At 42.2% G+C, this 24639-nt stretch overlaps 1 protein-coding gene across 1 annotated transcript; it reads left to right on the top strand.

Moving 5' to 3' along the window:
• On the top strand, window positions 1-24297 carry PAIP2B (poly(A) binding protein interacting protein 2B). Its single transcript, XM_081101464.1, has 5 exons — window positions 1-165; window positions 791-874; window positions 19197-19345; window positions 21752-21928; window positions 23117-24297. The coding sequence occupies exons 3-5, from the start codon at window positions 19208-19210 to the stop codon at window positions 23171-23173; spliced, it is 372 nt and encodes a 123-aa protein (XP_080957590.1). The 5' UTR covers window positions 1-165; window positions 791-874; window positions 19197-19207; the 3' UTR covers window positions 23174-24297.
• Window positions 24298-24639: the final 342 nt, after the last annotated feature.

The following is a 24639-nucleotide window of genomic DNA, read 5'->3' on the forward strand; positions in this document are numbered from 1 at the left end:
GTCAGTGCGCTTTAAGAGGCCACCTGGCGAGTGGTGGGGCGCTCCTCGGCGCTGTGGCTCACGCTCCGGTTCGGGAGGCCGAGGCTGTTCTGGCGGCGGCGACCTCTGAGGCTATCGGAAGAGCCAGCGCGTGGGGTCTGAAGGAGGGGCTTCTGGTCAGCTCAGGTGGGCTCGGGCGCCCGGGCTGCTGGGGCGGGGACCCGCGGGAAGCGCCGCTCTCCAGGTTTCGGGGGCGCCCTGCGCCTCCCTCTCCGCCGCCCTCGGGCTGTGAGGGGCGGCGCGCGCCTGCCCGAGCTCCGGCGGGGAGGGCAAACCGGCAGGTCCCACGTCGCGTCAACTGCGGTGCCCCTTAGCCCCTTGGAGGCGCGGGGGTTCTTCGTCGTTTTTTTCCTGCAAAGGCGCCCTCTCCATCTCCCACCCCCAACTTCCCTGGGCCCCCGCAACCCCCCGCTCACACGGGGACTGACGTCTCTGGCTTGCGAGTCCCTTTCCTCCGAGGCACACGAAGCAGCGCGGCATCCCTTGTCCCCTTCCCGGGCGGGAAGGCGGGGAGATGCGCTTCGAGGCTCCTCCCCCATGCGCGGCCCCCGTGCGGGTGTTGCGTTTCCTCTTCTGCTCCCACCACCCCTTGTACTCCCGCCCGCGTTCTTGATCCCCGAGTTGCGTTAGGGACCTTGGCCGCCTCTCTTCTGCCTTCCCCGCCGCGAGTGAGTCCTTCACCCTCCTCCCACCCTCTAGATTTCATCCCCATCTCTCATGGAAACTAACATTTTCCGCTGGTCCCTTCCAGGCAGCTGGAAGGTGAGCACCGGAGAAGCAGAAGACACTGTCCAGGGAAACTTCACAGTGGGAACTTGAATCGGTTCTGTTAAAGGTAAGCCATTCTTGTCTTACTTACAAATAGCTTTGGGTCGTTAATGTCCTCTCTAGAATCTTCCTCCCAATACGGTTGTTTGGGTGATCATTTCTGAAAACGCAGGAGAGAAGGATTTACCGGCAGCGAGAAATTTAAAATGTGTTGTTATTTTTTTTTTTAAGTAGACAGAATTGGATTGCATTTTAAACAGCTTAACTGGGGTGGCAGAGAGTTTGCAGTGCGAGGGCCTGACCACTCTAGTTGATCGTAAATTATAGAACTTACTTGAGCACAGTGTGATTTGATCACGCCCACCCTCTGGATGATAATAGCGTTGAAACTGTTTTAAAATAACATTCTCTATTCCACTTTCACGAGAATTTGTGTTCACCTCCATAGTGTATCCTTTTGGGTTCCAATAGTGTTGACTGTAGCCATATGTTCTAGATGATAGTACAAACTACTAGTATGTTGTGCCTAAATAAAATTATGCCAAGTATTTTATGGGGGAAAAAGTAACTCACCACACTTAGATTTGATTGAGACTTTAGAGTTTTAAAAATACTAACCTAGGTATTGCAGGGTTTTGTTTTGGGAGATGCAGGAAATTGAAGTGCTTGGAAAAGTCTGATGGCTCCTTGGGCTGTGCATGTCTGAGAGAGAGTGCATGTGGAAGAGAGAAAATACACGTGTACAAAACCTTGTAGATTCTAACCGTGCTTAGTGTCATGGCTTCACATAAATTGGAATTGTTTTTCCTAGTTCTCAGTGGTGACTTGTAAGCAGTGAATTTAATCATGTCCACACTGTTTTGGTCAGAACTTGGCAGGTTTTTGTGAAAAATTCTTACTGTTTTTCTTACTCTATTTGTAACATCTGTATCAGTGTGCCTCCCTGTATTTTGCTATGGTAAGACTGTATCTTGTATGTAGAGAAGGAAGTCTAGTACAGTGAGTTAAAGGGATCTTTACTATGAAGAGGCATCATTGTTTGACGGACCATATGTTTGAGCCCTATTAATAAATCACACTAAAAAGAGGAAGATCTTAAAGCTATTTCAACAAATGCCCAGGTGTTTAGAACAATAAAAAGAATTTCTGACAGAATTACTAGCAGTCAAAAAAGAAACGTCCTGGACAAATAACAAGCTTATGGGTGGGTCGCTATTGTGAGTTAGTATATAAGGCTGCAGTTGAAAACCAAAGTTATATTTGTCCTGTCTTTTCATGTGGATTTGTACTTATAAATTACTTGTTTGCAGATTTAAGGGACTATAGTTATGTAGTTATGATTTCTTCGTAGAGGTCTTGCCTTTAAGGAGTTCACAATTTAATGGAAGACCTGTACGCTAAGAATGAAAGGTAGAGGAAGTGCTGCAGGACAGGATGTGAACAGGACCCGGACAAGCACTGTGGCCCCTGCCACGTCCACTGCTCTGGACGTTCTGAAGTGCCGTTTTCCTGGACCTCATGTTTATTTCACACACCTTGGCTTCTCTGTAGGCGCTGTTCTCTCCTCTGGAAGGCCTTTTCCACAGTCTGTGTGCCTGATGAGGTTCTATTTTAAAATCTTCTTGAATTTGCCACTGACCTCTACTCCATCCAAATAATTGTTTTTAAATCTCTTTCTGTTAGTTTGTTATAAATAATGACGGTAGATTCACATTATTCACAGTGATTATGGTCTATAAAGTCACCTAGGTCACTAAATTAGCAAATAATGAACTATTGTTCTCGGGGAAAATAATCTTAAATACTAAATACAACTCATCCTGGTAGATTCTGTTTTCTTATTTTTAAAAAGAGAAAATGAGGTTCAGAAGTGTTAAGTGACTTCCCTGAGGCCACCCCCTAACAGGTGCCAGAGTTAGGATTCAAACCCTTTCCTACTGGCTCCCGGGGCAAAGCTCCTTGCACTACACTGCACTGCACTGCCCCCTACCGTCTGTGTCCTTTAGTCATCTCAATATGAGAGCTGAAAGAAGGCAGAGAGCACTGCCTTGTTCCGCCGTAGCTGGAAATTCTTGCCATTCTGTGCATGTCTGTAAATGACTGTGAAAGTGCCATTGATTTTAGGATTACAAGTAAATTTTAGCAAGTAGGTGAATTCTTAAATATAGGATCCACAAATAATGAGGATCAACTGTACTTGTAAATGATCCCTGGAGTCTCTTTCCTGTTAGCCCTCCTCCCTAAGCTCCCCCTCCCCCCTGTCCACTGTAGATTCCTTAGCTTCTTTGAGAGTTCATTCACTTATTCTTTTATTCAACAGTTTTTTATTAAGCATTTACTGTAAGTCAGGGTCTGGTCTAGACTGTGAACAAACTAGAGATGAAGCTCCTGCCCTTATAGGTGTGTTATTTAAGTAAGAGGGACAGATAGCTAGCAGTCTGGAGCTCAGGGGAGAGGTCCAGGTTGGAATTATAGATTAACTTGACCACAGTGAAACCTGTTGTGCCCCCTCCCACTTCACATCCCTTAGAATACTGACTGACAGGACATTTCTGTTCTACTCTGTGCATAACACTTCCTTTTGAGCCAAGCCACGTCCTAGATTATTTCCTCCTCCAAGTTCAATCTGTCCTTAGTTAGGACTCTGAGTCCTGGTCCAGTCTTTTATGGTCAAAGAAGTAGGATTGGCCCAGTCAGTGTGGTTTAGTGGTTGAGCATCAACCTGTGAACCCGAAGGTCACGGTTCAGTTCCCAGTCAGGTCACATGTCTGGGTTTCAGGCTGGAACCCCAGTGGGGGGAGTGCAGGAGGCAGCCGATTGATGATTCTATCTCATCATTGATGTTTCTTTCTATCTCCCCTTCTCCCTTCCTTTCTGAAAACAATAAAATTATATCTTAAAAAATAAAAAGAAGTAGGATTGGTTTCATGCATTATCTGTCCCACAGATTATAGAATATACAAAAGAACCCCTTGAAGACAGTTTCTTCAGAAGACAGTTAAGACTATGGGAGTCCTTAGAGTTTCTTGAATGTCTGTCCAATTCAAATACCTATCACGTGATCATAGATAATGTTCAATAAAGCACCTAACAAAGTAACTGACACATGCCACAGTATTCCATAAATCTTCCTTCTGGTGTTGCATGTAATATAGTGCAGTTATTTGTTCATATGGCTGTCTTCCTTCCTAGACTGAGCTCTATGAGGCAGGATCCCCATCTTCATTCTTCTATCCTTGGCACTTAGTTCAGTGCCTGTTATATAGTAATAGAGGCACAAGTGTATGACTTGAGGAATTTCTAACTCTTTCTGAAAGGATGGGAACATATGAAGGTTTCCTAGAGAAGGTATTTCGTAAGCTCTTTCATAAAGGATAAATAGGAATGTCTTCCAAGTGAATAAAAGTTGAGACAGCATGCTAAGTACAGACCAGCATGTGCAAAGGCACAGAGATATGAAAAGGTAATAAGGTTGGTTACTGAACATTCCTAGTTGATTAAAAAAAACAAAACACGAAAAGCAAGCAAACGGAAATCACTTGAGGAAATAACTATGAATGGGCTTAGCTAGAGGGCATGTCACAACTGAGTTAACCATGACCGCAGCTGCCCAGCTATGAATGTAAGTTTTAGGGAGAAACTTTCTCAAGTAGTTGGCAGGGTATCAGTAACAGTTTAGGAATACAAGTATTGAATTCTGGGAACTATTATACTGCAGTGAAATATTTACTTCATCATGAAACTTACATGTGTTCTATACTTTTCAGGGTTCTCAAAATATAATCAAACTTTATTCTGAAAGAGCTCACAAGCTAACAAGGAGAAAGATGGATGAACTGATTTATCATATGATTAGTGAGGTAATCCTATCTAATAAAAGAGAAACATGGTAATTGGCGTACGACCGCTACCCTTCCCATTGGCTAATCAGCGAGATATGCAAATTAACTGTCAGCCAAGATGGTGGCAGGCAGCCAGGCAGCTTGAAACTAACATGAGGCTTGCTTGCTTCAGTGACGGAGGACTCCAACGTTCCCCGCCTGCCGCTGCAGGCCTCTGAGCTGGCAGTTTGAAACATAGTTACAAAAATAGAAGCTAAACAAAACCCCAGAAACCAGCTTTCAGCTAGCCGGGATCTCAGACCTGGAGTTGATACAGAGTTTCGATTGTAGAACCTAAACAAACCAGATACCTGCTTTCAGGAGCGGAGGACTAAGAGCTGGAGCCTCAGAGCTAAAGCTGGCTCAGAATAAAAAAGAAAAAAAGAAAAAAAGGAGCAGTTGGGAGCTTCAGTCCCAGCCTGAAAACAGCCCTCAGCCCCTCACCCAGACTGGCCAGGCACCCCAGTGGGGACCCCCACCCTGAAGGGTGTGTGACCAGCTGCAAACAGCCATCATCCCCTCATCCAGGCTGGCCAGGCACCCCAGTGGGGACCCCCACCCTGATCCGGGACACCCTTCAGGGCAAACCAGCCAGCCCCCACCCATGCACCAGGCCTCTATTCTATATAGTAAAAGGGTAATATGCCTCCCAGCAGCGGGATCAGTGGAGCCGTGAGGTCTCCCGGCACCAGGATCAGCATGACAGGGGGCAGCGCCCAAACCCCCTGATCGCCCTGTGGCTCTGTGTGTGACAGGGGGCGGGGCCACAACCTCCCTATCAGCCCTGCTCTGTTCCTGACAGGGGAAGGTGCCCCAACCCCCTGATCGGCCCTGCTCTGTGCCTGATGGGGGAGCTCCCCAACCTCCTGATCGCCCTGCGGCTCTGTGTGTGACAGGGTGCAGCGCCCCAACCCCCCTACCCCACGGGTCCTGCTCTGTGTGTGACAGGGTAGAGCCATACCTCCCCATTGGCCCTGCCCTGAGTGTGAGAGTGGCAGCGCCCCAACCCCCTGATTGGCCCTGCTCTGTGGGTGATAGAGGGTGACGCCCCAACCCCCTGATCCGCCCTGCTCTGTGCATGACAGGAGGGAGCTCCCCAACCCCCTGATGGGCCCTGCTCTGTGCGTGACAGGGGGGAGCTCCCCAACCCCCTGATCGGCCCTGCTCTGTGCGTGACAGGGGGCAGCGCCCCAACCCCCTGATTGGCCCTGCTCTGTGCGTGACAGGAGGTGGCGCCACAACCTCCCCATCGACCCTGCCTTGAGTGTGACAGGGGGCAGTGCCCCAACCCCCCAATCGGCCCGACCCTGAGCGTGACTGAGGGTGGCATCGAAACCTCCCGCTCCGCCCTGCTCTGCATGGCAGGGGGCGGCGCCCCAACTCCCCAATCGGCCCTGCTCTGAGCCTGACCAGGGGCTGCACCTAGGGATTGGGCCTGCCCTCTGCCACCCGGTAGCAGGCCTAAGCCAGCAGGTTGTTATCTCCCAAGGGGTCCCAGACTGCAAGAGGGCACAGGCCAGGCTGAGGGACCCCCCCCCCCCCCAAGTGCACAAATTTTTGTGCACCAGGCCTCTAGTCTATAGATATAAAAGGCTAATATGCAAAGTGTCCCCTCGGGAGTTTAACCAGGAGACCAGGAGGTTGATCGTTTGCTATGACGTGTGCTGACCACCAGGGGGTGGCATGGAACATGGCAAACCACCAGCAGCAGCGGAGGAGTGCTGAGGGAGCAAGGGAAGGAGGAGGCAGGGAGGTGGAGAGCAGGTAACCTGATTGGCATTGATCGCAGGCCAGGCCTAGGGACCCTACCCGTGCATGAATTTCATGCACCAGGCTTCTAGTATATGAATAAAATGCTGTCTAAATAAGGAAAAAGGAATAGTAATATAGAAAGTGCTGGGGGAAAATTCTTCAAATGAGGTGGTAATTGAGCTAGGCATTGGTAGGTGATGAGGAAGGAGTTCACTAAACTGAAATTAGGGATTCTTTAAAGAATTAATATTTTGTGGTAGGAGAGTTTTAAGAATTACCCATTTTTGCTATCTGTTGTGGGTTTTAATTAATAGTTACACTTATTCAAACAGTTTTTATAAACACAAAATGTGAATAGTTATAATAGAAGAATTTTGTGTCAAAATAAACTTATTTAACCAAAGGTTTCTGTAATGCTGGACTTCTCTAGAGCCTTTATTATATTTTTGTCATTGTGAATTGTGGATCTCCAAAAGGGGTACATTACATTTACCCATGGCTTCTCCTCCCTCCTCCTACCTCTCCCACCCCTGCAGCATACCTAAACATCTTTTTGAACAGTATTATATGAGACACTAGAGCAGTGATGGCAAACCTTTTGAGCTCGGCGTGTCAGCATTTTGAAAAACTCTAACTTAACTCTGGTACTGTGTCACGTATAGAAATTTTTTGATATTTGCAACCATAGTAAAACAAAGGCTTATATTTTTGATATTTATTTTATATATATTTAAATGCCATTTAACAAAGAAAAATCAACCAAAAAAATGAGTTCGCATGTCACCTCTGACACGCGTGTCATAGGTATGCCATCACTGCACTAGAGGCCCAGTGCACGAATTTGTGCACCAGTGGGGTCCCTCAGCCTGGCCTGCAGGGTTGGGCCAAAATCGGCTCTTCGACATCCCCCGAGGGGTCCCAGATTTCGAGAGGGCACAGGCCAGGTCGGAGGACCCCACTGGTGCACAATTGGGGCTGGGGAGGGATGCGTGAGGGGCGTGTCCAGCTCGGCTCACTCAGTCCCCATGGGCCAGACCCCAGCAGCAAGCTCACCTACCAGTCGGAGCGTCTTCCCCCTGGTAGTCAGTGCAAGTCATAGCGAGCAGTTGAGTGGCCCTAGCATATCACTGGCATATTACGCTTTGGTTGAATGGACAACCGGACACTTAGCCTATTAGGCTTTTATTATATAGGATAGTTTGAGGAATGATGCATTAAAATATATTTTTACCAAACCATGATTTACTAGTATTAGTGCTCTCCATGTGCATTATAAAATAATCTGTATAATCTTATAGGAAAGAAGGAGAGACATTTGAAGAGAAAAAATATCTTCTAACCAAGTCATCATCTTGGTCAATAAGTTCCAAGTTTTTAAAAAGTTATATAAACACACAGCCCCTCATTGAAAAGTATGGCTTATTCATATTTTGAAATTCCATTGGTGATACCCTGGGGTGTTGCAAAACCAGAATAGAAGTCAATGCTGGGGGCAAAGGCAAAGGTCGTCTTGAAAGTGAGAATCTTCCAACTTGAGAGGATGCTGCTTTTTTTTATGCATTCATATTGGGTCATATTAGACATATATTTTGCCAATTAGGTATTTTATTTAGGAGCATACTGAAAATCCACACCTTCTTCTGACTCTGGATATTTGGGGGTTGTATGCCAATGTTCTCCTTTCAGTAAATTTGATTATATGAGCATTAGGGACTGAGTCCTTATACTATGTAATTTGAACTCCTCTGTCAATTGTGTGATTAACTCCCGAGGAATTGTTAAAATTAAGGAAGCAGCCCCAGACAGTTTGGCTCAGTGGATAGAGTATCAGCTTGCTGAGCAAAGGGTCCCAGGTTCGATTCCAGTCAAGGGCACATACCTTGGTTGCAGACTCCTCCCGGCCCGGGTCAGGGCTCGTGCAGGAGGCAAATCAATGTATTTCTCTCACATTGATGTTTTTCTCTGCCTTTTCCTCTCTCCTCCACTCTCCCTAAAAATCAATGGAAAAATATCCTCTTGGGTGAGGATTAACAAAATTAAGGAAGCAATGATCATGTTTTTGATAGCTCACTGAATTTGAAGTCAGAAGATCTGGGTTTGAAATTTGTCTTTGCCAGTTTTCTATTTGAATGACCTTGGGCAAAACTACCTAACCATCAGTTGCCTCCATTTCCCTTTTGATTTTTTGTTTGTTTGTTTAATATATTTTTATTAATTTCAGAGAGGAACAAAGAGAGAGAGAGAGAGAGAGAGAGAGAGAGAGAGAGAGAGAGAGACATCAATGATGAGAGAGAATCATTGATGAACTGCCTCTTGCACGCTCTCCACTGGAGATCAAGCCCACAACCCAGGCATGTGTGTGCCCTGACCGGGAATTGAACCGCAACCTCCTTGTTCGTAGGTCAACACACAACCACTGAGCCATGCTGGCTGGGCTTTATATTTCTCAAATTTTAGACCATTTTGCATTTCTGGACTGAGCCTATTTAATCAAAGCGGTTTTATTTTTAAATAAATTGTTTGATTTTATTTGCTCATGCTTTATTTGAACTTATATGTTTGTAGCATAAAAAATAGGTCTATAATTTTCTTTTGTGGTATTTTTGTTATTTTTAGTGTGTTGAGTTACCTATATACTAACCATTAGAATACTCTTTTCATGTCTCTGGGCTCTGGAACAGTTGCATGGGAATAGCCTGTTTTTTGAAAGTAGGTGCTGTGTGGACTACAGACTGGTTTTGCCCAACATTGAAAATGTCATTATTTCAGGGATAGTGAGTTTTAACATAGAGATTTTAGTGTAAAGGGAGCAGAACCGAATGTAAATATCCAGTGAGAGCTGACGTTAGTGTGATAGTGGTGTTTTTTTATTACTGAGGCTAGTACTGTGGCAGTATACTCACTATTTGAGAGTTCATAGGACCTTTGTTTTAATATTGAACAGATATAACTGTTTAGATCTGCAGTCTTGAAGATATGTAATGTGCCTACCAGGGGTCTGCTTTATTCTCACTGAAAGCAAGAAGTTATGCAGTGAAACTTCGCTGTGCTAGAAGCTTATGGAGAATGGGATCTTTTGATCTAATTGTTTTAACTTAGAAGTATAGAGGTGAACAAAATCCTAAACTTTAGCTCCCTGTCGAATGCAGTTTTAAGGTAGAGCAAATAATTCCACTTTACTTCTCTAGTAAGTTTGATATATTAAGACCTAGTTGATTAGAAATTATAGAATCCCTAGTGTCGGAGGCTCACTTTATAAAGATCCTTTTTTAGGACTTTAGATGTATGACAATGTATTGTATATAATCAGGCTGGATGGGAACTGATGCCGAAGTATACATTTCAGATGAAATCTCTTATTGCAGCTTGTTTTCTTATTTAACTCATAAACATAAAACACATTGGCTTGAGGGTGGGAGTTGTGAGGAGATTGTTTTTTAATTGGACGTCTTCATTTCATATTAAGATAGAATATACAATACCCCTGGCTTTGGACCTACTTGCTGTATACCAGTGATTCTCAAACTTGAGTTTGTTTCAGAATCACCTGGAGGTCTTATTGCAACACAGATTTCTAGGTTCAAACGCAGAATTTCTGATTCAACAGGTATAGGTTGGGGGCCTGGGAATTTGCATTTCTAATAAGTTCCCATCTAAGGTGATATTGATGCTGCTGGGACAGGGACTGTACGTTGAGAACTACTGCTGTATACTAACTGTAAATACTAGAAATCTGGTTCTAGATGAAAGTTGAATTTGGTGTGGGAGTATTGCATAGGTTATGGTGCAAATCATGAAAGACCAACTTTCTGCTCCCAGCATAGTGTTGCATTCAGTTAATTAGTAATACACAGTGACACAACACAATTCTCTTTTCATGATTGTCTTAGTCAAATGTCAGGTGAGAACATATTTCATTTACATGGCTTAGAGACAAGAGGACACTGGTCAGATAGAATTTTGTGACTAATCCCATGAAAATAGGGGTTATTTATATGTCCCTTTTATCCGTCACTTACTATTTAGCCTTGCTTTAGAAGGGTCCAGTAATATTTTTTAATGTCAGAGAACTTTGAGTGCTTATTAAATTGAAAGTTTTGTGTGCATTTTAAAGATTTTTTTGAGATTTTTAAAAACTAACCCAAGATAATAAGAGAAACTTTAAAAGAAAGAAATCACTGGAATTATCTTATTGGAATTTGGAGAATAAAGTCTGCTGCATAAAACATCAGACTTTTGTTTTAATGATTTGTCATTGCATTGTTTGAGGTAATACTAGTAATTCTTATAATCCCTCTGCAGATGAAAAATGAAGGCCAAAATCATAGACCTGGCATAAAGCTGGACACAGGAGACAGTTATGAAGGAATAGATAGATATACACACATATGTACATATTTAACACACATATTTTTTAATTGTTTTATTTTTTGTTTTAAATAAAGACAAAGATACCTCTTCTGAACTTAGGCATCATGTAGAAGCTTCAAGTTGAAGAGAAAGCAAACTCTGGAAGCCACACCTTTTCATAGAGGAGATTAGCTTCAACAAGTTTTTCTCGCTTGTCTGCTACCTAATTTCTGTTGTTCTAGCAGCCTCACTTTTCAAGTTGATCAGCTGGTCCACACTGACTATTGAAGGAATAGCTGGTATTGCAGACAGTGGGTTGGGCAGACTCCCTACTTGGAAACATTCCTGTTTTGTTCCCCTTTCCCCTCAGACAAGACTTGGAGCAAGAAAAAGAAGAGTAGAACTAGACCCTACAGGCTAGACCAGTGCTTCTGAAGCTTGGCTGCATATCACAAATAATTTCGAAGAGTGATTAGATCAGAGATACTCAATCTTTAGGATTTCACAGGCCAGTAAATTTCCAAAAATATTTTGAGGACAACTAGGACTACAATTTTTTAAAGTAAGGATTGTAAAAACATTCTAATTAATATCATTTTATACAAGGATATTTTAACACCAAAAAACATAAGAAAGCCTTAATTCAGTACAAAATAAATTTAACTTTATGAAGAACACTATGTAGTTCTAATTTTTATTCTTTATTTTTTTAACACGTTAAGCGCCAAGCCTGTTTTGTCTTCCTTTCCATTTAGCCCGCGATATCCAATTTCACCAATATGCTGGCGGCCGGAGACTGATGAGGTCCAAACAAAAAGTATAGTGCCAGTCACCGGTGACTGACATGGCGCTTAACGTGTTAATCCTCACCTGATGATATGTTCATGGATTTTTAGAGAGAGAGGAAGGGAGAGAGAAACAGTGATGTGAGAGAGAAATAGTGATCAGCTGCTTCTTATGCACACCTCTACCCAGGATTGAACCCACCACCTTTTGGTGTATGGGATGATGCTCCAACCAACTGAGCCACCTGGCCAGGGCAGCATTTTTCTTCAGCCTTGTTCCTCTATGCCCATTAGCAATATTTAAGAAAAATCAAGAGTTTTATAGCATAGCCATTCTGGAACTAAAGTGGGGCAAGTATGAGAGAGTAGGGCAGTGGCTAAGAGCATGAACTTTGGGGACAGAAGGGACTGCTCTTATTAAACTCATCAGAGACCTCTAAGGTCCTAAATTCTATGGACACTCCTCAGCCTTCCTCTTGACCTTTCAGCAGCCTTCAACACACCCCTGTACTGGGTATATTAATTTCTTGTGGCTGCTATTACAAATTACCACAAACTGGTGGCTTAAAACAACATAAACTTACTCTATGTCAGTTCTGGAGGCCAGAAGTCAAAACTCAAGGTGTATCTAGACCTCTAGAGGCTGAGGGAGAAGGAAAATCTGTTCTTTGCCCCTTCAACTGTTGTGGCCATAGGCATTTCTTGACTTGTGGTCACTTTACTCCAGTCTCTGCCTCCATGATCACATTTCCTCCTCTTCTCTCTGTCTCAAATCTCCCTCTGCTTTTCTCTTATAAGGACACATTATTGGACTTAGGGCCTGTTGGGATAATCCAGGATGATTTACTTATCTCAAGATCTTTAATTTAGTTACATCTACAAAGACCCCTATTCAGCCCGACCTCTCCAGTTCTTGATGCATGTAGACAACCTACTTAACATCACCACTTGAATGTGACAGAGGCATTAAAAATTTAACATGTCCAAAATTGAACTCATCACCCTTCTTACCCCCACCACCTATTACCACCCAGGGAAAGTGTGCTCTTCTCACAGTGTTTCTTAGCTCAGTGAATGGCATTACCATGCCAAAGTTATCCGTGATATTTTTCTCATCCTGTCTCCCCACTTCAGTTCATCACCACAAACAACCAAAAATAGTTTTGGAATCTTCCCACTCCCTTCTTACTGCCACTATCTTAGTCTAAGCAGCCATTATTATTATTTTCATCTGAATTAGCACATTACCTGCCTTACTGGTCTCCCTTTATTCACTCTCTGTGCAGTCCATTTTCCATATGGCAGCCTGAATTGTGTCCAAATATAAATGGAAATTTTGTTGCTATGCTGGCTGTCTAGAATTTTTTTTTAAATGGCTTTCATTGCTTTAGGATGAAATCCAAAATCCTTCATTAGCCTCTAATTTCCTGCATGAGCTGGCCTTGTCTGCCTATGCATCTTCATCCCTCTTCCTTGCCCTTCTCCCACTTGTTCTCCTTTGATGCTCCAACTATATGCATACCTATCTCCCTTTAGCTTCTCTTTTAGTTCTTTCCTGCCTCTGAGACTTCGCACGTACTTCTTCCTCTTCTCCCTATTTCTGGCTAATTTACGTTCTTTACGTATCAGTGTGTTGCTTACTCAGGGAAACCTTTTCTAACCACCCCCCACTCCTGGGCTTAATTGGATCCCTCTGTTGTTAGTTTTCTAATAGTCCCTCTTTTCCTTTTATAACAGGGATCATAATTATTCTTAATTGTTTGCTTGTCTCCCGAGAGAATGTAAATACTACCAGGGCAAGGACTGTACAACCTGTCAAAGCACTCCAGCATAGTTGGCCGGGGTAAACAGGCACTCAGACATTAACGAGTGAGTGCACCTAGATATAACGAAGAATGGACAAAACCTGAATCTAGTAGCAGTGTATTTGAAGTAAAATAAAATTTAAAACTGTTATCCACAATGTTTAACTTTTAAAAAATGGCATTAACCGGACTGAATGAAGTTAACAAAACTGCAGGAAACAGAATAGTAGAGACTAGTTTTTATATCCATTGCTCAGTAGACTTTTTTTCCCAGGTGATTCAGTCGAAAGTCCCAAATCTCATTTAGGTTCTAAGAATAGCTAGTTTTTGCTGTGAACATGTTGGATCTGAAAGTTTGTGGGTGTTTAAAGTGTTTCACTGATGAAACAGGTATTCTAGAAATATCCTAGATACATTAAAAGCCTAAAGTTCCTTATGGCTGAGAACCAAACCCCTTTTTTCAAGCCCTTTTAGGCTTGAATCCTTGACCATAGTAGAATTCTAAGTCAAATGCTTGGCAGGCCTTTGCACCTCTATTTTGACTAGGAAAAGGGTTACATGTTTTCCCATCTTCAGCCAAAATGACAAATGTTATGTTCCATTTTCAGCCTGTTTGCAGTGTATATGAGGGAAAGTGAGGTGGGGAGGGAGTAAGTTTCAAGTAGTTCTTAGATTTTATACTGTAATATAGACACAGACTAGACATAAACTCCTTTATCTTCTGTTGGTCTAATTCTAAAGAACTTCTCAAGCAATGACCCACTTCAAATTGCACATTTGCCCTCTCAGTAGATAAGAGAAACGGTGTGGCAGCTGGTAGTTTGTGTGGCAGAGCTAGTTGTCATTGTTTATTGATTACTTGTATTACTTATTTGTTACCATGCAATAACTTCCCCAAAGCTTAGCAGGTTAAAACAACAGGGTCAGGAATCTGCGAGCAGCTTAGCTGGATGCCTCTACCTCTGAGTCTCCCATGAAGTTACAGTCAGGCTGTCAACTGGGACAGCTGTCTCATCTGAAGGCTTGACTGGGGGAAGATGAACTTCTAACTCACTCACAGGGTGTTAATAGGATTCAGTTCCTGGCCACATGGGCCTCTCCATAGCATAGCTGACCATGTGGAGCCATTCTGATCTGTAATCCTCCTTGTAGAATCAAGCATTTCCCCCATCTTTGGAAGCTTTGGAGTCATTTTCTTTATCCCCGCTACACTACAGTATCATAATGATGTGCATTGGAATGGGTGAGGATTGAGGGAATGCGAAAGGTCAGGGTAGGATGGTTAGAGAAACACTGCTCTTAGAGGGTGTGCATGGAGGATGGCGAGCTGGAGAGGAGCTGGGAATAGAGGAGAACATTACATTAAGCTCTGGAAGCCGGAAAGTCGGACATTACGGGGCAGCGATCCTATCTTACCCAGTGTCTTCCCCAAGTTGGAAGGCATTCCTCAAATGCCTTACCTAGGAGTCTCTAGTCTCCAGCAAAGTCTCCCATTCCCACCTCCTACTAAAGGTCAGGGCAAGGGCGGGGGGGGGGGGGGGGAAAGGACACACATGTAATACCCTTTGTAATACTTTAAGCAATAAAACAATAAAAAAAATAAAAATAAAAAAAAGGTCAGGGGCACATTAAGCACTGTCAGCCAGTAAGCCCAAATCCAGTGTTCTTGAACTAACCCAGCAACTCAGTTTGCTTAACCCCTGAATCTGGTACCTTCTTTGTTTCTCCTATAGCAATGTCTGGATGGGTTTTTTAAGTGAGGCAGGACAGCCCTAGCCAGTTTGCTCAGTGGTTAGAGCGTCAGCCTGCAGACTGAAGGGTCCCAGGTTGGATTCCAGTCAAGGGCACATGCCTGGGCTGTGGACTCGATCCTCAGTGGGGGGCATGCAGGAGACAGCCAATCGATGATTCTCTCACATCATTGTTGTTTTTCTCTCTCCCTCTCCCTTCCTCTCTGAAATCAATAAAAATATATTTTTAAAAAATAAAGTGAGGCAAGACAGGTTATGAGGCAGTCAGACGATAGATGTGAAAGTACTTGATAAATTGCTAAACATTATACAAATTAAATTATTAAGTTGCTGCTATTTAAGAGAAACCAAACTTTCCAATTGTGTGGAAAACACAAGTAGAATGGTATAAAGTACAAATCGATACTGAGTAGCCAACTGTAAGAAAACCACTTTCCTAGTATTAGCAGCCCCATCTCTCAATGATTTCAACTTTGCTAAAATAAAGTGTGTTAATTTGGGGAACGTCTCCATGTGAGATTATGGTAATTTTCCTTTCCATTTCTCATGAACGAGTGCATCCTGCAATTTGCTCTCTGTCTTCCTCCTTGTTCTTGAATTAGAAGGGTTATTCTTTCTTTTTTCCTCTGCCTTCCCTTTTTCCTTATGGTTGTGTGTACTCAGGATTTATTTTTTGGGCAAAGGCAGATGTTTTAGAAAACTAAACTCTGAGTTTCTATGAATGACTTCCCTATTAATAAGGATAAATCATTGTGTTGGCTGTAAACAGCTGCCAGTGAATCTTTGGAACGATGATGCTGTGCAACCTGCTACCCAGCAAGGATCCGGACCTTTAAGAGTCGCTGTGTTGAGGAATAACCCACTGATACAGAGCAGACTTGCTTCTGTCGTTGTTATGCTGCAAATGGAAGTGGTAAAAACAAGGAAATGGTTTTCTCTCTTCTATAGCCTGAGGGAGGGATTTATTATGGAGCTGGATTTGGAATACAAAAGCAGCCTATGTAATGTAGAAACATTGGAAACACTGCAAAGGACAGTAGGGCTTTATTAACATAGAAATGAGAAAAAGCAAATAATGGAGCACCATACTGTTATTATTGATTTCTTTTGTCTTTATCTAAAATATGTAAAACTGATAATTTCTTACTAGGTGCCTGTTTATACCAACAGTAAATTAAATGGGTTCTGTCTTAAATTGAATACTTTTTAAAAAAAAATATTTTTTTTTTATTGAATTCCGAGAGGGAGAGAGAGAGAAAGATAGAAACATCAGTGATGAGAGAGAATCATTGATCTGTTGCCTCCTTCACACCTCTTACTGGGGATCAATCCCGCAACCCGGGCATGTGCCCTGACCGGGACTCGAACTGTGACCTTGTGGTTCATAGGTCAGTGCTCAACCTCTGAGCCATGCTGCTGGGCATAAATGAAATACTTTTTAAACTATCAATAGTTGTTTTACTGGCTATTCTTTATTCTTCACAGTTCTACCTAATGTCCATAACAGGTTAGAAAATTGCAAATATTTTAAAGGGGAGTAAGCAATAATTTTTTAGTGTACACAGAAGAAGCAAAGGATTTTTTCATGAATGTTGCCAAGATGGAAATGAATTAGGAAATAATTTGTTAAAGAAAACTTAAAGGTGCCCCAAGGGGGATGGGGTGTGGATGGTATTTAAATAGAATGGGAAAGTAATGATTCCTGAGTAATGATTCACCAATATTTATGGAGTACTTAATATTCAGATGAGTTACAAAACATATAAACCTCCATCAAGCTATAGAGCAGTGGTTCTCAACCTTCCTAATGCTGTGACCCTTTAATACAGTTCCTCATGTTGTGGTGACCCCCAATTTCATTGTTACAAATTGAACATAAGTAAAGCATAGTGATTAATCACAAAAACAATATGTAATTATATATGTGTTTTCCGATGGTCTTAGGCGACCCCTGTGAAAGGGTCTTTCGACCCCCAAAGGGGTCGCGACCCACAGGTTGAGAACCACTGCCATAGACAAATATTAAGGCCAGCAAAACTGCTACCAAAAATTAAGCAAATCAAATATTTGTATTTATAAATTATTTTATGAAAAATTAAAATTATAAAAATTATAAACGTTCTTCAAAAGATAAGGAAAAGATATATACCCTGATAGAAAAATGGGCAAAGTACTTAAGCAAAAACATTATAAAACAAGAAATATAAAGGGCCAGTAAGTATATCTCAAAATATTCAGCCTCATTAAAAATTAAAGAACTGTAGCCGAAACCGGTTTGGCTCGGTGGATAGAGCATCGGCCTGCGGACTGAAGGGTCCCAGGTTCGATTCCGGTCAAGGGCATGTACCTGGGTTGCGGGCACATCCCCAGTGGGGGGTGTGCAGGAGGCGGCTGATCGATGTTTCTCTCTCATCAATGTTTCTGACTCTCTATCTCTCTCCCTTCCTCTCTGTAAAAAAATAAATAAATAAATAATAATATAAAAAAAATAATACTCCTGAATGCAGAGGAACAGGCACTTATATACTACTGATGGGAATTTAAATTCTTATGACCATGTGGCAATAAATCAAGAGCCTTAAGAAAACAAATGTAACTTCTAATATAGCAGTTCTATTCCTAGGAGTTATCTTAAGGAAATCATTTTTTTAAAATGAGCCCAAGAAGTTCGTCAAACTTTTGTAATACAGAAACATTAAAACACCCCAAGAAACAATATGGCTGTGTTATCATAGGAATGAGAAAAAGCAAATGATGGTACATCATGTGTGTGTGTCTGTGTATCTGAATACACTCAGGGAAGTCAGGGAGGTTATATGCACCACACTGTTAATGATTCTTTACTCTGGTTGGTTGAACAGCTGGTGACCTTAATTTTCTCTTTTTTGCTTATCAATATAATAAACATGTATTTTTTTTGAAATAAGTTCTAAATAAAACCAATCTTGAGAATCAGAATAAGAGACAGTTGCTTACCATGTTCATTAAGAACGCATTTCCTTTACTTATTTAAACTTTAAGGAAGCCATGTGATTGTGATTAGGTTCTAAAACCTACAGAGTTTGCCTTGAAAAGATTCATCCTCCTTCTCACTTGCTAGAAAGGCTAACTGTAGACATGGTTGTTGTTGTTTTTTTCCATTTATTTATTTATTTATTTATTATTTATTTATTTATTTATTTTACAAGAGAACAAATCCATTTTATTTATTTATTTTTCAATAGGTGTAAATCCTTGGGGGGTACAGCATTACACAGATTCTATGTCCAGTGGCCTTAGCAGAAAGGTTGCTTTGGAATTTAGCGTGACCCATGCCACTGTTTCCATGAGCACGAGTTACCTTTCCCCAGATTACTCTGGTTTTACTCCATTTGCTACCAGGAGTCACTGTGGTGTTCTTGCTTTGTACACATAAGCACATCTCTTGCCTAAGTAGAATTTAGTTTCATCTCAAGTATAAACACCTTCAATTTTTTGAAAAACATTTTTTTTTTTATTATTGGTTTCAGAGAGAGAAAAGGAGAAGGAGAGGGAGATAGAAACATCAGTGGTGAGAGAGAGTCATTGATGCCTCCTCCATGCCCCCCACTAGGGACCAAGCCCACAATCCGGGCATGTACCCTGATTGGGAATCAAACTATGATCTCCTGGTTCATAGGTTGATACTCAACCACTGAGCCACGCACGCTCAGACTAAACACCTTCAATTTTAAGAAGAGCTGTGTGCTCCCTCTGGTTCTGGAAACCCCACTTATAGTCAGCAAAAATGGCCTTCCAGAGATATTTATTGTTACAGAAGTCCTGTTCCCAGCAGACTCTGTAGACTCCAAGATGGCAGAAAGAAGGCATATTTTTCTTTTAACTCTTAAAGAATTATACATCTGTATAGTTGATAATTATAAGATATTATTAGTTTTGTAACAGATACAGATTAGCAGTTTGTGTTCATCTGTAGTTAATAACTTGGACTTAGAACTTCAGAAGCTTCTGGGAGAATCTGAATATTATAGGTTTTCATTTCCTTGATTCTTGTAACATTTTACCTTTTCTTTTGTTTCTGTTTAGGTTCTATCATAATGAATGGATCCAGTGTGGCAAATACATCACCCAATGTAAAATCCAAAGAGGACCAGATGTTAAATGGGCACGATGAGAAAGAAAACCCATTTGCAGAGTACATGTGGATGGAGAATGAAGAGGATTTTAACAGACAGGTAAAGAAAGAAGAGGAAGGACAATGATGTGTATGACTCAGCAGCTATACTTTATTGTAGTTCTGTTACAAAAGAAATGGGTTCCTCGGCTTTAGAATAACTTAAAAATACGTGGAGGCATAGTCTGAGCTGACCAGGAAACATCTTCAACTGGTAAAAGACCAGGTAGTACTTTGGAGGAAGAGCATGATATTTTTCTGCCACATTAATTAAAAGAGGATTTAGTGCCATGGTGATCTGGTATAGACTTCTGAGAAACAGCAGATTTGTGCAGACAGGCCAGCCTGGCATGCCCCAGTCAAGAACCCAGGGACTGGCAGAATGTGAGCCTGAGATTGGTATGTGTGTAGTAGGGTGGGGGAAGGCTAGACCGCGTCAACAAAGATTCAGCAGTGTCTACTATCTCTGTAACGTTAATAGCCCAAGGTAAGCCATTCCAGGTAGACAGGTGGGACCACATAGTTCCTTCCATGGTGTTGCTTTGCACCTCCAGGGTACTTATCAGCTACTAGTAAATAACTGAAGGAAAATGGGAAGTCTAGCCATTGGGAAAGGGAGAGTCAAAAGCCAAGGCAAGGGATCTCCTTTTCACCAAGTGATGCGAAGTGCTCCCATCCCTTCTGGGGACATCACTTGATAGTTACTGGCCATGTCTAGCACGGGAGATGGGAAATACAGTATTAACTGAGCAGTCTGTTGCTGAGGGAAGAAGAAAACAGGCTTTGGGGATACTGTCAGCAGTTTCCACTCCAAGTGGCTCATGGTGTCATGATTTGTGTGAGTAGCATATATATCATGCTTCGGTCACACCCCTGTGTAACCCAGGTAACCGTTTTTGAGGGTTGTGCCTGTGGATAAGGATAAATTTAATAAGGGGAACACTTTTGGGGGGAGTCAGGGCAGATCTTGAACAATTAGGTTAAATCTTGTGGCTTAGAAATATTTTGTAGTTATTGCTAAGTACTTCATAACTTTCTAATTTACTTGAATTATTTAAAAATGTTGCTAACTGTAATGTTGAAATACTATTTTTGAGTCTTGCTATCAGTGACTTTTCCTTTGAATTCATGAGGTGTTAACTGTATTGGCTAGTTTGGGTGATGATTTTTGTTTGACTCCTCCCTGGCAGTGGCATGAGTGAGCTGTGAATCTGTCACCAGGCCAGCTCTGGAGAAGAGATGGCCAAATGTGAGGCAGGAGGCCTGTTAAAGTCACACAGTGTGCAGATTGAACTCTTTCATAAGAGTTAATAGTCAATGACTGTAAACAGGTATAAAATATCTGAGATACATATTGCTTTAGTTTAGGGCAATCTTTAAGAAATATGGACTTGTTTCAATATTCATAGTATTTTTTTTTTTTTATCTTCATCTGAGGACATGCTTTCATTGGTTTTGAGAGAGAGAAGAAGGGAGAGAGAGAGAGAGAAACATTGATTGACTGCCTCCTGCACATAACTCTGACCGGGGATCAAACCCACAACTTGGGTATGTGCTTGGACCAGGAATCGAACCTGCAGCCTTTTGGTATATGGGATGATACTCCAACCCATTGAGCACACTGGCCAGGGCTCATATTGTTTCTTGTTTTGAAAGAATATTACATTGATGAAATCATTTTCTATTGGTATGTCAAAAAGTGTTCTTTATATTTTTCTGAGGTTCTGAAAGTATTTTTCACCCTTAGGGGCCTCATTACCAGAAAAGTGGGCCAGAAGCTGAGAGTTGGTTTTGACTTACTGTCTGCTGTCCAGGTAGTGGTCTAGTTACATAGTTGCTATACCTTTTTCATAGTTGTAAAATGGGAAATTTAGGAAAAGTTCCTTCTTAATAAGATTGAGAAAAGAATTTTAAGCTTTAAAAATGATTTTCGGGCCTTAGCTGGTTTACTCAGTGGATAGAGCATCAGCCTGCAGACTGAAGGGTCCCAGGTTTGATTCTGGTCAAGGGCACATACCCGGGTTGCAGGCTCAATCCCCATGGGGGGCATGCAGGAGGCAGCCAATCAATGATTCTCTGTCGTCATTGATGTTTTTATCTCTCCTTCCCTCTCCCTTCCTCTCTGAAATCAATAAAAAAATATTTTTACAAAAAAAAAAAAAGATTTTTGGTAAGTGCCATGTGAATGGAAAATATCTGTGTCACATATTAGAGGTCTTAGATGATCTGTGAAGAATTTCTGCTATTTTGAATAACTATTTCTTTAGTCTTATTGCTAATGGAACTTAACAATTGAAAAATTAATATTCTGTCCAGCCAGTCATTAGAAGCATCTTAATTCTTAGTAGATCTCATGCAAGATCATTCTTAATCTTGGAGTAAACCTCTAACACGAAGAGGTAGATTAAACCTGGAAGGGACGAGTGCCTCTGGGAGGGTGAGTCTGAGCTTGCACCTTTGCTGTCAGGTGGAGGAGGAGCTGCTGGAGCAGGACTTCTTGGACCGGTGCTTCCAGGAGATGCTGGACGAGGAAGACCAAGACTGGTTTATTCCATCACGAGACCTGCCTCAGGCCATGGGACAGTTGCAACAACAGTTAAATGGACTATCTGTCAGCAATGGTCATGATTCTGAAGATATTTTGGTAAGAGCCATAAGTAGTTACACATGTGACATAGTGAGAATATGGGATTTGTAGTCACTGTCTTACTTTCTGGCACTACTACCTTGGGCAAAATCCCTGGAGCCCTCTAGGCCGCTATTCTTCACTTACCTTGAGGGCATTAATAATTGGGTACATTGAAGATGCATTCACCTAATCAAGCATTGTGAAAACATCAATGTTACAGCATCACCAACTTTCATTTTTCCCAATGGGCTTTTCAAAATAGAATTGGGATTAAGGATAAAAATTTGAACATAGAAAAGGTGTTTTTTTTGTTTTTTGTTTTTTAATATATCTTTATTGACTTCAGAGGGGAAGGGAGAGGGAAAGAGAGAAGCATCAATGATGAGAGAGAATTATTGATCGGTTGCCTCCTGCACATCCCCTACTGGGGATCGAGCCCACAATCCAGGCATGGGCTCTTGACTAGAATCGAACCTGGGACCCTTCAGTCCACAGGCTGATGCTCTTTCCACTGAGCCAAACCAGCTAGGGCAAGATTTGGTTTTAAATTATAATTTGCTGCTCTTCTTTTCTTTTACTGTCCCTCAAATCTGCATTTGTAATTTTGAATGATGCTGTTATAAAAACTGTTCATTTTGGAAGGAACATATTCATTAGAGGCCATTTTCCACTTAAAATTAGCAGACTGGGTAAATAATTCCCTGCCTTCCATGTTTCCCTACGGAATTCTGAGTGATTAGTTCTCACACAACTCATGGTCTGAATGATTGTGCCCATAGTTTGCTAAGATTTGGGTATTCACAAGAGAGCAGAGAATCAAAGAGAGTACAGCAAGATGAAGAAAGATATATGTGCATAGGGATTGTGGTAATCAAACTGGTTTGATGGAGTTCGCTGATGTTCATCAGATTAGGGTGCTCAATGAGTTGAATTATTTTTGGAGTCAAACTTATAAGCCCCTAATGAAAGCATCATAAAGGGAGCAGAAATCTGAAGCAGGACGGAGACAGTGCGGTTGGTCAGGGCTTAGTATGTCAGGGGCCACTGAGACCAGCCCAGCAGTAATGAGCTGAGTTGAAGGAATTCTGTTTTTCTCTCTCTTGAGGCTGAGGGGAAGGTACTGGTAATAATGGAGACAGGGAGAAAATAAGTTTTAAAGTACAGTTTGCCGTGGGATTTATTATCTCTTGGTTCTTATTTCAGAGCAAAAGTAACCTGAACCCGGATGCCAAGGAATTTATTCCAGGAGTGAAGTACTGAGCTGACAGAAACTTTGAGGAGGACTTGTATGTCCCCACATCTGGGGACAGTGCCGCACAAAAAGGCAGAACTAAAGGGGGGTGGGGGGTGGGGGCTAGGGATGCACAGTTGGGGAGGGGAATAGTAGTTTAACTTAACACTGTGACTGGAGTAGCTAAACGTGCTCAGTCTTACTCTACAAGCCTCTGAGTATTTCTCTTTTGTTCTACTGACTTTCCTTTTGAGCAGTTTATTATTATTATTATCATTATTAGGTTTTGCCTTTTTGAGTTAGGGAAATTATCGCAATCCCCCCCCCCCCCCCCCCCCCTTCATCAGGAATGTTCTGCAATGTGTGTTTAAACAGAATAAGCTCAAGCTGACCAAGAAAATCTGGGTGTTTACACGAATGCCCTCTCACCCTGCTGTATGCTTGCAAGGGCAGTGAGCACCTAGAAAACTACTGAGTCTGTTAAGCTGGATGGGAAGAGGGATGAGTGGAAGAAGCAGGTGTTTTAAACCAGCCTTTGCAACTATGCGACCCCTGAGGGCTTTCTGCAATGAACTGGGATTACCAATTGCCTGCTGAGCCCATGTCTTCCTGCCTTGAACCTCCATTCAAGAAAACATGGACTTATAAAGTATTGGTTTACAGTAACTCTTTTGATGTTGATGAACGTTGTAATTCAAGGGGAAAACTGTGATGGTTATTGCCACTTGAGTCATACAGTTACGGTTGGCCTACTCTTAAGCCTCTGTTTACAGCTACCATCAAACTCATCATTTACAAGGTACAGGAGCACGTAGGTAGATTTGCCTCTTTGTCTTTCATGGTATCTAGTCCCATATTCCTTTTCACCCCCACCCTACTCTGATTTTAAGAAAAGATATTATTACCAAAGGTGTGTGAAAGGCATGCTATGCTGGCCAGCAGCTTCAGCCTGGAGAAGCCATCCTTGAATCCTGTTAGTGTGTCTTAAGTTTATTTTGACAGTTGTTTTTCCCAGCCCATGAAGACTCAGTCCTTTTGGTATATTACTTTCTTGGAAAGGTTTATGCACTTTTATAAGTAAATATATTTTTAGGACACTAGCAAGAAGCTCAGTTCACAATTTTGATGCTTCTCCCACTTTACAGAATTATGCAAAAGAAAAAAAAAAAAAAAGCCTAGTAGGAGTGAGTCCTACCTGACCCAGGTGGCTGTGTGACCCACTGGGATATTTCAGCAGTTATAAAATGTTGCTGTTCCTACATGCCCAGCTTTGTAAGTTTTGTAGGTTGGGCCCCTGGGCACATTCCTTTTGTCTTTCCTGCCTGTAAGTCACAGGGTTTTTTTGCTGATACTCACAGGGAACTAAACTGGGTACCAGGTGCTGCCTTTGTGTGACAGAGATGTAGGTGGCAGAGTCAGTTCTAAAAGAGAGTGCGTCAATTCCTGGCCATTCTCCCAGGATGAGGACTTCCAGGGCCTGGAGGACGGTGGCTTC

The sequence above is a fragment of the Myotis nattereri genome (assembly GCF_964212035.1).
Source record: "Myotis nattereri genome assembly, chromosome: 10".
Classification (NCBI taxonomy): Eukaryota; Metazoa; Chordata; class Mammalia; order Chiroptera; family Vespertilionidae; genus Myotis; species Myotis nattereri.

Bases quoted from the DNA above. Each gene is read 5' to 3' on its own strand.
- PAIP2B (XM_081101464.1), top strand. From the start codon at position 19,208: ATGAATGGATCCAGTGTGGCAAATACATCACCCAATGTAAAATCCAAA. The intron at 19,346-21,751 runs GTAAAGAAAGAA...CTTTGCTGTCAG, and splicing joins AAGAGGATTTTAACAGACAG to GTGGAGGAGGAGCTGCTGGA. The intron at 21,929-23,116 runs GTAAGAGCCATA...TTCTTATTTCAG, and splicing joins ATGATTCTGAAGATATTTTG to AGCAAAAGTAACCTGAACCC.